This window comes from Ochotona princeps, chromosome 8 (genome assembly GCF_030435755.1).
Source record: "Ochotona princeps isolate mOchPri1 chromosome 8, mOchPri1.hap1, whole genome shotgun sequence".
NCBI lineage: Eukaryota > Metazoa > Chordata > Mammalia > Lagomorpha > Ochotonidae > Ochotona > Ochotona princeps.
The window spans coordinates 59,231,448-59,245,534 of NC_080839.1; the positions used below are offsets into that span (position 1 = coordinate 59,231,448).

A 14,087-nucleotide genomic window follows, 5' to 3' on the forward strand; every position below is an offset into this window, starting at 1 on the left:
AACAGGAAACACTGTTTTCCCGTGTTTTGGATACTGAGAAGACTTTCTATATCCTTTCAAGCATTTCACACATTTTTAAAATTGGTTTATTTGCTTTTGCTTTTACATATTCTCGATATAAATTCCTTATCAAGATCTGCTGATGTCACAGTCTGTGACCTACCTTTTCACATTAGAGAAATTCATACTTCTGAGGGCAGATCAGAACAGGCTGGTCAATGGACACAGAGTCACAATAAGACAGAAGTTTTATGTTCTTTTTGACAGATCAACAACAGTTGCTTATTTCAAAGTGACTGGAAGACTGAGGGTAACTATATGTGAAGGATATGATAATTACCCTGACTTGTCATAACATAATGTACCCATGTGTTGAAAATTCACATCGGGGGGCCAATGTGGTAATACAGCCTACACCTATGGCACTAGCATGTCATATGGACGTTGGTTCAAGTACCAGCTGCTCTACTCCCCAACCCAGCTCCCTGTTTATGGCCTAGGAAACCAACAGCAGCTGGCTCAAATGATTAGGCCTCTGCACACACATGGGAGGCCCAGAAGAAGCTCCGGGCTCCTGGCTCCAAACGGCCCAAGTCTCACCATTTCAGCCATTTTGGGGAGTGATGGGAGAGCACTCACTCCTCTTTCTACAACTAACTTTCCAATAAAAATAAGTAAATCTTTTTTTGTTGGTGTTGTTTTCTTTTTGCTTTTTTTTTTTTTTTTGCTATTCTTTTTATTTATTTATTTTTTTGAAAATAAGTAAATCTTTAAAAGTAAAACAAAGTATCCCATTGCAACCCATTTTTAAGACTCCCAGGTTTTCTTCTAAATATCCTTTGCTTTAGATGTAAAAAAAAAAAAGGGGGGGCGGGGGGCGCCAAATCTCCGAAATACGAACTGAATTATGTCCCATGTTTTACTCTGTAGTCAAAGTTACATAACAAAACAAAATTACAATTGAACCTACCTCTGTTTGATTGAGGTTAGAGTTTGGAACACGTGGAGCATGGTGGCTCAAAGCAGAGAGGCACACAAGAATGAGGTGCAGCGCCCCGATTTCCAAGGCCATCCGCCTTAGCAGCACACCATCATCAGTTGTCAAGGGGGTAGAGCTGAACAAGCTCCGGAGGACATGGAAAGGAAGGGTTGGAAGCACATTGGCTGATGGAGATTGCAGAATATGACCTAAGATTAAAAAAAAAAAGACTCCAAATTAAATATAATTAGAAACAAAAGAGCTACATACTAACACAATTAGCAATGCAACATAAAATTATATAACTAAATTCAGAATGGAATATGTGAAAACATAATCCAAATACTGTCAGAGAAAACCTTCTAAAACAGTACATAAACACAAACAGGAAGTTGGATTACACGAAACTGAATAGTGATATTACATGGAAATCACTGCAAATCCCAATACAAACTAAAACATAGGAGCCAAAATGAAACATTAAAAATTCCCTGAGAGAAATTTACTCTCCTTAGGAAGGATCTCAATAAAGAACTATTCTCTTTTCTGCAACAACATCTCCTAGTGCATTCCAGTCGGGAAGGAATACTAAATGTAAAAACAGTAGTGTTATGCAAAAGATAGCGAAGACAACTGCTACAAAGTACTGTCAAAATCATCCTTCACAATAGCTTGAAATGGCTTAAACACAAATCTTCCTCCTCTTTTAAGCAGGGTTTTAGAAATGTGCTAAAATACAGTGCTTCTTATGCCTCTGTCTGCTTATAACACCAAAATCAATTAGGTAATTAAAATTTGTTGTAAGTTAAAATCAGTACACAGAATCATGTATAAGTAACCAAGACCAGGTAGAACACACAAAATAACATGAATGTTACAACATCAAAAGTCAGTAATTATGGAGGAATTGGTGAACATGAGAGTATAAAAGAAAAATGATTACTTTGCATACTTAGCAATAGAGGTTTAACACGCAAAGTTGCACAGTTTTATTAGGTTACATATAATCTGTGCTACAGGGTTCCTACATGGTATATAAAATAAATCAGATTATTAATCAAAATCTTGAGATTTAACATTCAAAACCACTACTGACTAATATTAATGAAATCAGCATTAACCAAAGGAGTCCAAGTGAAAATCCATTTATCACGGCATTCTTTTTTAGTTTCTTTTCCTTCCTTCTATTCAAGGGAAACAACTCCCACAGCATTCTGTAAGTATCCTATATAATATGCCATGCTACATGCTCTGTTATTTTCCTGTTATTATTCACTCCCCAAGTGGCTGCAAAGGCTGGAGCTGCACCAATCTGAAGCGAGGATCCTAGAGCCTTTTCTGGGTCTCCCACACGGTGCAGGGTCCCAAGGCTTTGAGCCATCCTCAACTACTTTCCCAGGCCACAAGGAGGGAGATGGATGGGAAGTAGGGCCATGAACCAGCACCCACATGGGATCCCAGCATGTGCAAGGCGAGGACTTTAGCCACTAGGCTAAGGTGTCGGGCCCTGGCTCATGTGTTTTGAGGTGGTATTATCACTGAAATCACACAGCGTATGTACACAAACCTCGATGGCAGAGTCTGCCACATGGATGCTACATGCAGATCACAGATCAGTAGTTTCACAAGCACTCAGTAAATACCTTTTGAATAAGTACAAATATAAAAATGAAAGTTCCTTAGCATTTACTGTGCCTAATACACCAAATGAGCCAGTACAAATAACAACATCAACTAGCAACTATGAAAGAAAGAAGTAAAACCTTAGTAGCAGGTCATGAATTGGGCAACATTAGACACCTATTTTCTGTATGAAAGAATAAAACTACATTAATAACTTACTTCCTTCTCCATCATCTGTCACCCCTAACACTAAACGCAGAAGGCACTGGGCGTGTTTCCTCTCTTTCAGCAGCACTTCAGCATAGCCTGGAAGACGCAGAAACAGGCCAAAGGCAGCCAGAGAGTGGGCAGGTATGGGCGACATGGTCTGCACTGCGGACTTGATTGGGGGAGGCTCAGCTGCGATGGTTTCTGGTGCTTCATAGACTAACTCCCCGGACTGCTCAATAGTCACCCATTCAAACTGATCACTGTCCTTTGGCTTCTCCTGAGTAGCAGATGTTACAACTGGAGCACTGACCTAAAAAAGAAACAAACAAAAAAGAAAAGAAAAAAAGAAAAAGGGGGAAAAAAAGCAATGTCTACGGTTATTTTCAGGTGTCAACGTCAGGTTCCAACTACGTTATGTCAAATAACCTATTTTAAAATTCGAAATATAAGAATTAAAGGGGAGGTGTTTGTGAAATCAGGCTTCAAAACATAAGCAAAAATGTGACATAAGTGTGGTTCTGTCTGCTAGCTGTCTCTACAACAGCACTATTATTTTTGCCGTTGTAATTACAAATATATATGTGGAAAGAATCTTTCAAACAACATAAATGCATTTTTTTTCATCAGCAACCTGTAACACTACTTGTTGTGGTAACTTTGTTTCATTTCTTCTACAATTAATAGTTAGAACTGAAGTATAATCATAAACAGTCCCATCTCCATATACTACTTTATTAATTTCTACCAGTATGGATTTCAGTTTTATTCTATAGATTTCACTCCGTAACCACCTATTTTGACATCCAAACAGAATCTGATTTTATTAATAGAATCCACATTAAGCAGACCCCTGCGTTATTTTATAACACTTATTTTTATTGGAAAGTCAGATATACAGAAAGGCGGAGAGACAGAGAGGAAGATCTTCCATCCACTGATTCACTCCCCAAGCAGCCGCAAAAGCCAGGAGCCAGAAGCTTCTTCCAGGTTTCCCACATGTGGAAACTCCCAGGTTTCCCAAAGCTTTGGGACATTCTCTACCGCTTTCCCAGGCTACATGCAGGGAGCTGGACGGGAAGCGGGGCCACCAGCTCACAAACTGGTGCCCACATATGATCCCGAAGAGAGCTAGTTGAGGATTTTAGCCATTAGGCTACTGCGCCAGCCCAATTCCGGAGTCTTTTCCAAACATCCATTATGCTTTGTATTTCCTTCCTTGCTGACACAGAAAGATGTTCTAAGGTTCACCTATCTGCACATTCTCTGCTCTAACAATGGAATGTCTCCAAGGATAATCACTTTCTTTTAATGTTGAATGGAGTCTGTTGCTGGGCTCTGTCAGCAAATAAATCTATGAAATGCACAAATCCTTCAGGGTCACAAGGTCTTAGGCCATCCTCCACTGTACATCCAGGCCACACAAGCAGTAAGATGGATGAGAAGTGGAGCAGCCAGGACATGAACTGGCATCCATTTGGGATCCTAGCGCATGCAAGGCGAGACTTTAGCCAATAGGTTACCATGCTGGGCTCACCATTAGTAATTCTCATATCCCTATTTCTACCAAGTCTGTGTATAATGATTTAGGCAATCTCTAAAAACAATTTGGATTTTCTCAAACGTGATCCACATTTTTTCCCCTTAGGCTCTATCACTAATATTTCTACTAATAATCTGTCAAAGAAACTCTAGGATTATTCTGTCATGCTACTTGATATTCTTCCACACTCTGACAACTACCCAATTCTAATGTCAATTTTGCATTTTTAGAATTATGCCATATTAGTATTGTAATACCATCGTACTTTCCAGGTACTGATCAAAACAGTAAAGCACACAAAGTTTTGAATTAGGAAAACCATTTTCAGTAAGTAAAGATAATTGTGAGAATGTTGAGGAAATACTTGCTTCAAACATTTAACTAATTATGATATCACTTTTTCTAATAATACAAAAAATTTGACTTACATCTTTTCACACCAACCACACTACCACATAGCTATATAAAATCAAATAAAAATGTCATATCTTGAACTTTGTGAATAGTAAGAAATACCCATTTTTAAACAGATACTGTTTCAAGTTAGATTTTAGCACTCTAAAAGATATAATAATGTCCTAAATACAGTTAATTTGCCCCCTATGAATTCCTATCAAGTTCCTTGCTAATTTCCGGAGAAAAGCAGTGGAAGATGGTTCGAGTGCTTTGGTCTCTACCACTCTAGCAGGAGACCCTGCTGTTGTTCTAGGTTCCTAGCTTCAGCCTGGAGTATTGTAGTCATCTTAGCAAAGAACCGGCCAATGGAAGCTCCCTGTCTGTCTCCCCCCCTCTGTTTCATCCCAATTTTAAACTAAAGAAATAAATCTTTAAAAAGAAAAAGGATCTGCAGGCCCGGCGCCGTGGCCTGGCAGCTAAAGTACTCGCCTTGAACGCCCTGGGATCCCATATGGGTGCCGGTTCTGGTCCCGGCAGCTCCACTTCCCATCCAGCTCCCTGCTTGTGGCCTGGGAAGGCGGTTGAGGATGGCCCAACACTTTGGGACCCTGCACCCGTGTGGGAGACCCGGAGGAGGTTCCAGGTTCCCGGCATTGGATCGGCGCGCATTGGCCCATTGCGGCTCACTTGGGGAGTGAATCATCGGACGGAGGATCTTCCTCTCTGTCTCTCCTCCTCTCTGTATATCTGGCTGTAATAAAATGAATAAATCTTTAAAAAAAAAAAAAAAAAAAGAAAGAAAAAGGATCTGCCCAGAAGTAATCAAGAGATGAGAGAAAATCATTTAAGGAGACACTAAATCCAGTGTTAAGGAGAGGGGTATTAGACAACAGTCAGGGCAGATGGCCACAAGAAGACACAGGCCGAAATGAAGAGTGAAGCAGCTGTAAATGCGAGAATGCCTAGAACCATCAACCAATGAAGCAGGGAAAAGGCAAGGAAGGATTCTTCTCCAGAACCTTCACAAAGATCACTGTCTTCTGCACACTCTCAACTAAGACTGGAAGCTTCCAAAATCAAGAAGACATGTCTGCTGTTTCAAGCTAACTCTATTGCAAAAGATCTAAAAATTTGAGTACATGTATTTTTATATACAAAAGCAGTCAGAATATTTCCAAATCTCATTCAATAAACATTTAATAAAGCGCTGTATTTAAACCTATGTATTACACTACTACCTCATAAAAAAAACCACCAGAAATTTACATACACCAATGGCAAAAACATTACTGAACAGTTAAGCAGCTTAAATTACTGCATTTCTTAAACGCTCTAATATGGAAAGGACACCCAAAACCTAAGATACAAAAAATGATATAAATACGAAATCATATACTTAAGTTATTCTCTCATTTATAAGAATATCCACATTAAATATCACACATTAAAAAAAGAGAGAAGAATGTGAATATGACAATCATGAAATTGAGAAGAAACAACTCTATGTGATTAGTGTGCCAACTGTTCTCAGTCATCAACTAATTTGCATGAAGCTCTGCATAAGCTGACCTTTGAAAGATTAATAGACTGTTCAGTAAAGGAAGGGGTACTTCTAAAATGTCAAGACAGATTAGTTGAAAAAATGGAAAACAAATAAAGGGCTCTACTATAGAATAATATATTTACTTACAAAACTTATTATTACCTGTTGAATTACTTCAGGATACAGCATAGGCAATCTTTCTGCAATAAGAGCCAGTCCACCCATTCCTGCAAAAACCTGTAATGGTGACTGAATGGGACAGGTTTCAAGCAAAGATTCATCCATTATCCCATCCATGCACTCATCATTTGGAGTGAGGGCCTCATCTTCAGGACAGTTACCAAGTAAGTCTCCATGATCTAGACAACGAATTACAAATAATTAAATATGTGAGAAAGGCTCTATTAGTATAATATTCTCTTATTTTTACAAAAGCATTGAGATTATTCCCTACTATCTACCCAATGAAAGAACATGAATAGTATAGTTATATAAGTGGATTAAGATTAGCTACAACAAAGACCTCTATATGACCTCTGACATTGACTTACACACCAATTACTCAAAAATATAGTTCAGGTTCTGTCAGCATGAGCATCACCTGAGTTTGTTTCAAAAACAGAACCTCTGGTTCTACCAACCAGCATCTAGATATGTAATTAGTAACCTTACCTAAATTTGAAAAGCACTGTCAGTTAATCAACATATAATTAAGTTCTCCAAAGACACAGATTGATTGATATATATATACACATGCCAGCGTGTATGATGTATGAATGTATGTATATGTGCATATAAATAATATATAAATATATATTCATAAAATATCAAATATGTATGTATGTATGTAAATTCAATTAGGTTGATTTAACAAAAGCTGAAGCCATGCCACTAAAAAGGCAAGTTTAGCATGTTCAGCACAAAACCAAACCTTACACACTATAACAAACAGACATGGTGCTGAAAAACTGGGCAAAAACTGTGTTAAATGCAACAGATATACCTAACAACTGAATTTCAATCATGACACGGAAACTTCAAATAAGGTAGTATTACATTCATACTGTGAAAATGATTAAAAAATAGTTCTATTATAAGAACTTAAAAATAATCAAAAGTTTCAATGTTGGAAAATTTTATTATGCCACATGAATAAATAGCAGAGCTTTTAAATCCTCAAAAAAAATTAATGGAATATATAAGCAAAACAATCAGAAGAAAATGTATGATCCTCTCTATTCTAAATAAGGAAAACTGTTATTGAACATTCAATATAAATTAGCAATAAAGTATAAATTCAAGTTCTCACTTTGACTTTCAAATGAAAATTGATGTAGCTATTACAATAAAAGAAAAAGCTTAAAAGATTAAAACATAGCTATTCAAAACATAAAGGATACAGTAAGCAAAATGACCACAACATAATTTCCAAAGGAAATAATGACATTTTGCACTAGTGCACAGTCATAAAGAAAAACAGCATTTTGTTAAGCTAATGTGATTGAGTAGAGGAAAGTAGAAGATTCAAGTTCATGATTTCATAAGTGATAAAAATCCCTGCCTCCTTACATGACAATGATTCTTAAATGAATATCACACACGTACCTTTTTCAGGATGCAGCCTTTTAAAAGAGTCTGTTTTTGACAGACTTGGGTCTGTGATAACTCTTGATCCCAACTTAACAGTTAGATCTATTGAGCGATAACCTTGAGGAAGTTTTCGGTCATATAGGAGAGTTAAAAGCTGGGCAAGTGTCATTTCAGCAGGCAACGGTTGGCCTGAAAATGATACAATTAAATTAAACACAGAATCCACGGATATATTTATTTGATTCTTACTATGTTTTCAAAACATGAAATTATACTCCAATTTCAAAACAGTTTAAAATACGCCATTTACAAAAACTAGATTTCAGACTTATATTAACAACAGTTTGTGGAAATTCAACTGAAGTATAAAATCATGGCCAAACAGAAACAGAAGAACAGATATTTTCCATAAATCTGAAATTGGCAAATTTTTCCAAAAAGGACCAAATAGTTAAGTATCTTAAACTAATTGTCAAATATTCTCACCTATAACTACTAACACTTGTGGTGAAGCATAAAAATACCTACTGGCAACAAACAGTCATCATTGTATTCGGATTAAATTGTATTTATCAAAATATATATCTAACCAACTAGCAACAGTTTTTCACTCCTAATATAAATAATGAAAAGCTAAGAAAGAAAATTCAGAGTTAGAAGGCAATGTGAAACAATACCATAGGTGGGGAAAAAAGTGAAGAATAGTTCCCACCTTTAGCAAAAGCAAGAATACAGAGCAAGGAAGCTGCCTGGAGTTTAAGACTATTTTACTTAATTGTCAGAAATATACTCAGAATTATACATCCAACACTAGTCACACAAAATCTATTTAAATACTGCCTTCTATTTAACCTGTTGTAAACCCTCCAAACAACCATTTTTTGGCACACTGACAGTGAAATTAGAAAATTGCCATAAAGTGGAGACATATAATAAATAGTATCAAGGACACATAATAGTTTATTCCATTTTTGTTCTTTTTCTTAGAACTGAATGGAGAGTCTCAACTTGTTAGCAACAACTGGAGAGAAACGATTTGAGCGAATACAGACAATCTACATAGTTGGAAGCTTATTGACGCTTATTTAATTTTCACCCAGCATGAATATTACCTGCCAAAAGTTTGTGAAACAGATGAAATACTGGGACAGTAATAACTTTGCTGGCAGCCTCTGCTCCTGAGGAAGCAGTTCCTATTTTATCAGGTACTGTCCTCCCTCTCCTGGATGGTGGGCGAGGTGGGGTGGCAGAAACAGCACGTTTAGACTGGGACTTCAGGCCTAAGAGAAAGCAAGCAGTAAGAATCAATATGGCCAGAATAGCAACAGGAAGTAAAGTTTTTGAAATATTTTAATAACACAAGCATTGCTAGGTAACGTCGGCAACAACCATGCTTCTATTCCATTACCTCAACTCCCAATTCTATTTGCATTTCATGACTACCTTAGATAATTTTCCTAGAAAAATAATGCTAGCAGCAATAAACTGACATAGACAATCATCCATTAAACAGAAGGCAATTTTTCCAAATGCATAAGAAATCTCTTGTTCTTCCTAAGTAGGTAAGATGTTGACTTTCCATTTCTCAACAAAAATTATCCCACTTATATTAAAGAAATAACCCTACAAAGTTGTCAGTTATCCTTATAGTTTTGATTTTTTTCCTGAACCTGATATGAAAAATTCCTACTTTTTAGGTAAATATTTATCTTTTCGAGTTTTATAGAATGAACACAATGGTTTTCTTTTGAGTAATGAAGTTATATGAAAATTCCTGAAAAATTACTGGATCTAAGAGAATATGATTCAACCTGTTACTTTTTACCAAGTAAAAATGAAATATTTGAACTATTCACACATATGAAGTGATGAAACAGTAACAGTAACTTTTGGCTATAAATGCCAGAGTTACAGATTGCTAGTTCAGTATTAATCTAGTATTAAAAAAACATTACAGGTCTAGTTTTGCATTAATGCTTTTTTATTACATAAAATTCAAACAAATAAGTCATTTTGGGTCCATGTTTTAGCACAGAAAGTAAAGCAACCACCTGCAATGCTGGCATTCCATATGGGTACTGGTTCAAGTCCTGGTCACTCCATTTCTGATCCAGTTCCCTGCTAACGGCACCTGGGTAAGCAACAGAAGCTGGTCCAAGAACTTGTGTGCCTACACCTACTTAGGAGAGCCAAATAAAGCTCCTGGCCCCTGGTCTCAGAAGAGCCCAGTTTTGGCCATTACTGTGATCTGGGGAGTAAATCAGCAGTTGCAATATCTCTATCTTCCCCCTTTCTGTGTAACTGTGCATTTGAAATAAATAAGTAAACTATTAAGAAATGTAAATATAAGCCACCTTACTGAAATTAAAAAATCAATATTATAAAAACTAGAAACCGTACCGGAAGCAACAACAACACTATAGTTGTCTTGAAATCCATTTTCCGCCTTAACTTTTTCTTTTTCTTCATGGTTTTTCTTTTCTTTGTCATCTTTTTGTTCACTAATTAATTTAGCTGTGATGCTTGGAGTATCTATAAGAGAATATTATCTAAAACATACTGCTTTTCCAAAATATAAAAGGGAAGGGGTATCTTAAGAGCAATATTAAGCAGAATTACATTAATTTCAAAAATAATTAAACAGCAATAGAAAGGCTACTGACTGCTCAAAAATGGCAAATAAGAAATGTGTCCTTAGGCCTTACTCAAAATTATATACCAGATTTCTGCTCATAGAACAAATTCCTGTGAAATTCTGTCTTGTTGTTTTTATTTAGATTAAGACAACCATCTTAGATAGTAAATTAGTGTAATACTCTATTAGCACTTCAAAAACAAACACTGAGGGTATGCACAGATGGGGACTATACGCTGCATAAGCATCTTTTATTTCTTCGGTGTGCACAGCATGTTATTAAAATACAAGTGATCATATGAGTAGGTGATTACACCTAACAGATGAATAAACTGGTTTAATACTGGAAATTTTTTGCAACATGTGACAGTGATTGATGCAGACATTCTTATAATTTCCCTGATTTAACACAATTATGATATGAATTTTTGTGTCATTAAAAAGGTTCAGAAAATCCAGTAAGCAGCATGCGTGCTATCTTCTATTTCACAATCATCTTTGAGAATGTAAAGATCTCAGTGACTTGGTTCTGGAATCTCTTACAAACTATGGATGGCATTCCACAGTGCATAATGCAACAATCATTTCACTTTCTAAGGAAGCAATCAAGGATTGGTACAACTGAACTGAAACTTACTATTTACTTAAATTTTCCACTCCAAGTTTCAAAAATTAAATCATAGGATAATTAGGGGAAAATATGTGAAGAGTACTTACTAGGTGCTAAGAATTTCTAATCACAATGAGAACTGTGATTATTTATACATTCAAATGATTTCCATTTTATACACTCAGATGTCCCAAAAACTAAAATTTAAACAGCTTTCAAATACTAAAAGATACAACTAAGACAAATTTCCTCAACCTACTGTTTAAAACTTCCGTTTTTTAGAATTCCATTTAACGAGGACCAGGAATGCTCTCTCACTTCAAAAACTAATACTTTTGAAAACATATGAAACAGTTTTGGACACTGGGCTTTAGGTAGGAGGCAACAGTGATGCCTAGGTCACAGGCACACATGGTGAGCCCTAGGACTGAACTTTCTTATCCGGAGTTTCCCAGGCCCAGGGTGGCAGAATCTCAGTCAGTCATGTGTGTTGACAGAGCAGAGCTAAGAACCCAGGAGACAAACGCAGCTGGCTGCAATTCCTAGGACACACTGTTTAGTGTGAACAGATACCAGCATAGAAAGGTTCAAGGCTCCATGGAAGGTCTCCTTTACTTCTGTGATGTGTACTGACAGTACAATCCAAAGAGGCAATGACCAAAAGTAAGCTAGAAACCACGCCAAAGAAGGGAGCGCAAGATCGCTAGGATCACAAATGGGAGTTCGACTATTTTGTTTTAAATGCGCAGTGTAATTAGAAGGGCAGAGCCTCAATACTAAAGTCTATGTAGCCCTACACCTCTATTTTCAAATCGGCACCTTACTTCAAGTATATTCAAAACAAAACTCATTAAAATTAAAAATATAGGGCCTGGCGGCATGGCTTAGCGGCTAAAATCCTCGCTTTGAACGCACCGGGATCCCATATGGGCGCTGGTTCTAATCCCGGCAGCTCCATTTCCCATCCAGCTCCCTGCTTGTGGCCTGGGAAAGCGATTGAGGATGGCCCAATGCTTTAGGACCCTGCACCCACGTGTGAGACCTGGAAGAGGTTCCTGATTCCCGGCTTCAGATTGGCGCAGCACCGGCCGTTGTGGTCACTTGGGGAGTGAATCATCGGATGGAAGATCTTCCTCTCTGTCTCTCCTCCTCTGTATATCTGACTATGTAATAAAAATAAATAAATCTTTTAAAAAAAATAAAATTAAAAACATAGCTTTCAGATTCATCAGCCACATTTTATGTTCTCAACAATCATTGGACTTGCCAGCACAGATTGATAAGCATCAATTCTCATGGTAGGTTTTACCTTAGATTAAAAGCTGCTCATATTTCAACTATCAAACCTTAACAGCAGGTCCCACAAGCAACAAACTATTTCAAAGTAATATGTCAAGCAAACAATATCACATACAGTTTCTATTAATGACCTATAAACATTCGAACTATTTTATCGTTACTCCGAAGAATATGCACTGTTACAAAGAATTAGATGTCTGAGGAATTTGAGCATTTTGCCTACTTGATTATCTCCTTATTTATGCTTCAAAAAAATGAAGAAATCTTGAGTTTTTCTAGTTATGGATTATAAACTGTGTAAATACAGTGACACAAAGTTATAAAATTACTAAAATACCATTTAAATACTACACAAAGTTCAACAAATTTCATACTTAAATATGACTTGCCTGACACTCTGTCAAGGACATCTGATAATGTCGTTGAAACAGGCAGATGCAGAGTACGGAACTTGTGGCCTGCACCATACATTGGATGCTGGATGACATGGCTAGTAGCATTAATTCTACCTTTATACAACTGAAAAACAAATTAAAATTAAGAAAAAAAAAACCTTTTGGAATATGCATCATCATGAAAGAACATAAAAGCACAAAAGAATAAAAATGTAATGAATCACATAAAACAATTTCATTTTAATTATTTGGTTCACACAGTTTCATTTGACTTACTTGTTTTAAACGTGGCACACTTACTCCATAATGTGTTAAATGGCCAACTTTCACCTTAGTGGTAACATTACTTAAAATCACCTCACTTTCTCATCTAACCAAATCATGCTTCCTGAGGTGAGATGAAAGTGTTATTCCCTCCTAAAGAGCTCTGCAAGCCCTGGGCAAGTGCTGACACAAAATTATAAACTTTACACTAATATACTTACTGGACAGGGAGACTGAAGAAACATTGTCACCTTCTCATCTTCCAGCATTAACTGTAAAAATAATCTGCGTATAAACCCTGAAATGTTCCCAGATGTGGGCAGGTTCCCTCGCTGGGGAGCGGTCTGAAACAGTTCACAAAGAACCTGACAAGGCAAAAGATATCAAGACTTAAATGAAGAATTTGTAGCTTTCTTATTTTGAGGAATACATGGAAATGAAGAAAGGTGGATGGATACATTTTAACATATGAAATCAGCAATTAAAGAACAAACTATTCTACATTAAAGAATAAGAATATAAAAGTAGAGCAAAAGTAAAAGATGCGTTATTTCTGTGGTTAAAAGAAGCTACTACGTAAAGGTTTTCACATGCTGAATATTAACTTTACCCAATTTATTTTTAGCTCATCAATACTGACACTGCTACAGTAAAATAAGAATAGGAACGAGACACTGTCTTTTTTTAAATCTAGTAAGGCACTGAGAGATGCTAACTGTGTCAGAAGACAATAGGACATAGATAAACACTTTACAAAAGCACAAATCAAATCACAAAACGAATCATGCCCCTTGGTTAAAGAAGGTAATTTAAATAATTCATTTTAATTATGCATACTTAGTACATTAATCATATATCCCCAACTATAATGTCATTGCACTCTTTCCTTCAAAGAAACATTCATTTATTTATTTGAAAGGCAACATTAGAGAGAGAAAATGGGCAACAGAGAACTTCCACCAGCTGGTTTTCTCCATAGATGATCGCAACAACCAGGCCTGTA

General features: G+C 36.5%; 1 protein-coding gene across 9 annotated transcripts in view; it reads right to left on the reverse strand.

The window, feature by feature from the left end:
- Positions 1–14,087, reverse strand: part of BIRC6 (baculoviral IAP repeat containing 6) — a 195,025-nt gene that overhangs the window by 39,856 nt on the left and 141,082 nt on the right. For all 9 annotated transcript variants that reach the window (XM_004582721.3, XM_036497048.2, XM_004582720.2 and 6 more), the window contains 8 exons: positions 13,306–13,449; positions 12,815–12,944; positions 10,282–10,413; positions 8,994–9,161; positions 7,897–8,070; positions 6,454–6,650; positions 2,822–3,122; positions 971–1,188 (listed from right to left, as the gene is read on the reverse strand). In XM_004582721.3, coding sequence (XP_004582778.2) covers positions 971–1,188; positions 2,822–3,122; positions 6,454–6,650; positions 7,897–8,070; positions 8,994–9,161; positions 10,282–10,413; positions 12,815–12,944; positions 13,306–13,449 — 1,464 coding nt within the window. The remainder of the gene's footprint in view (positions 1–970; positions 1,189–2,821; positions 3,123–6,453; positions 6,651–7,896; positions 8,071–8,993; positions 9,162–10,281; positions 10,414–12,814; positions 12,945–13,305; positions 13,450–14,087) is intronic.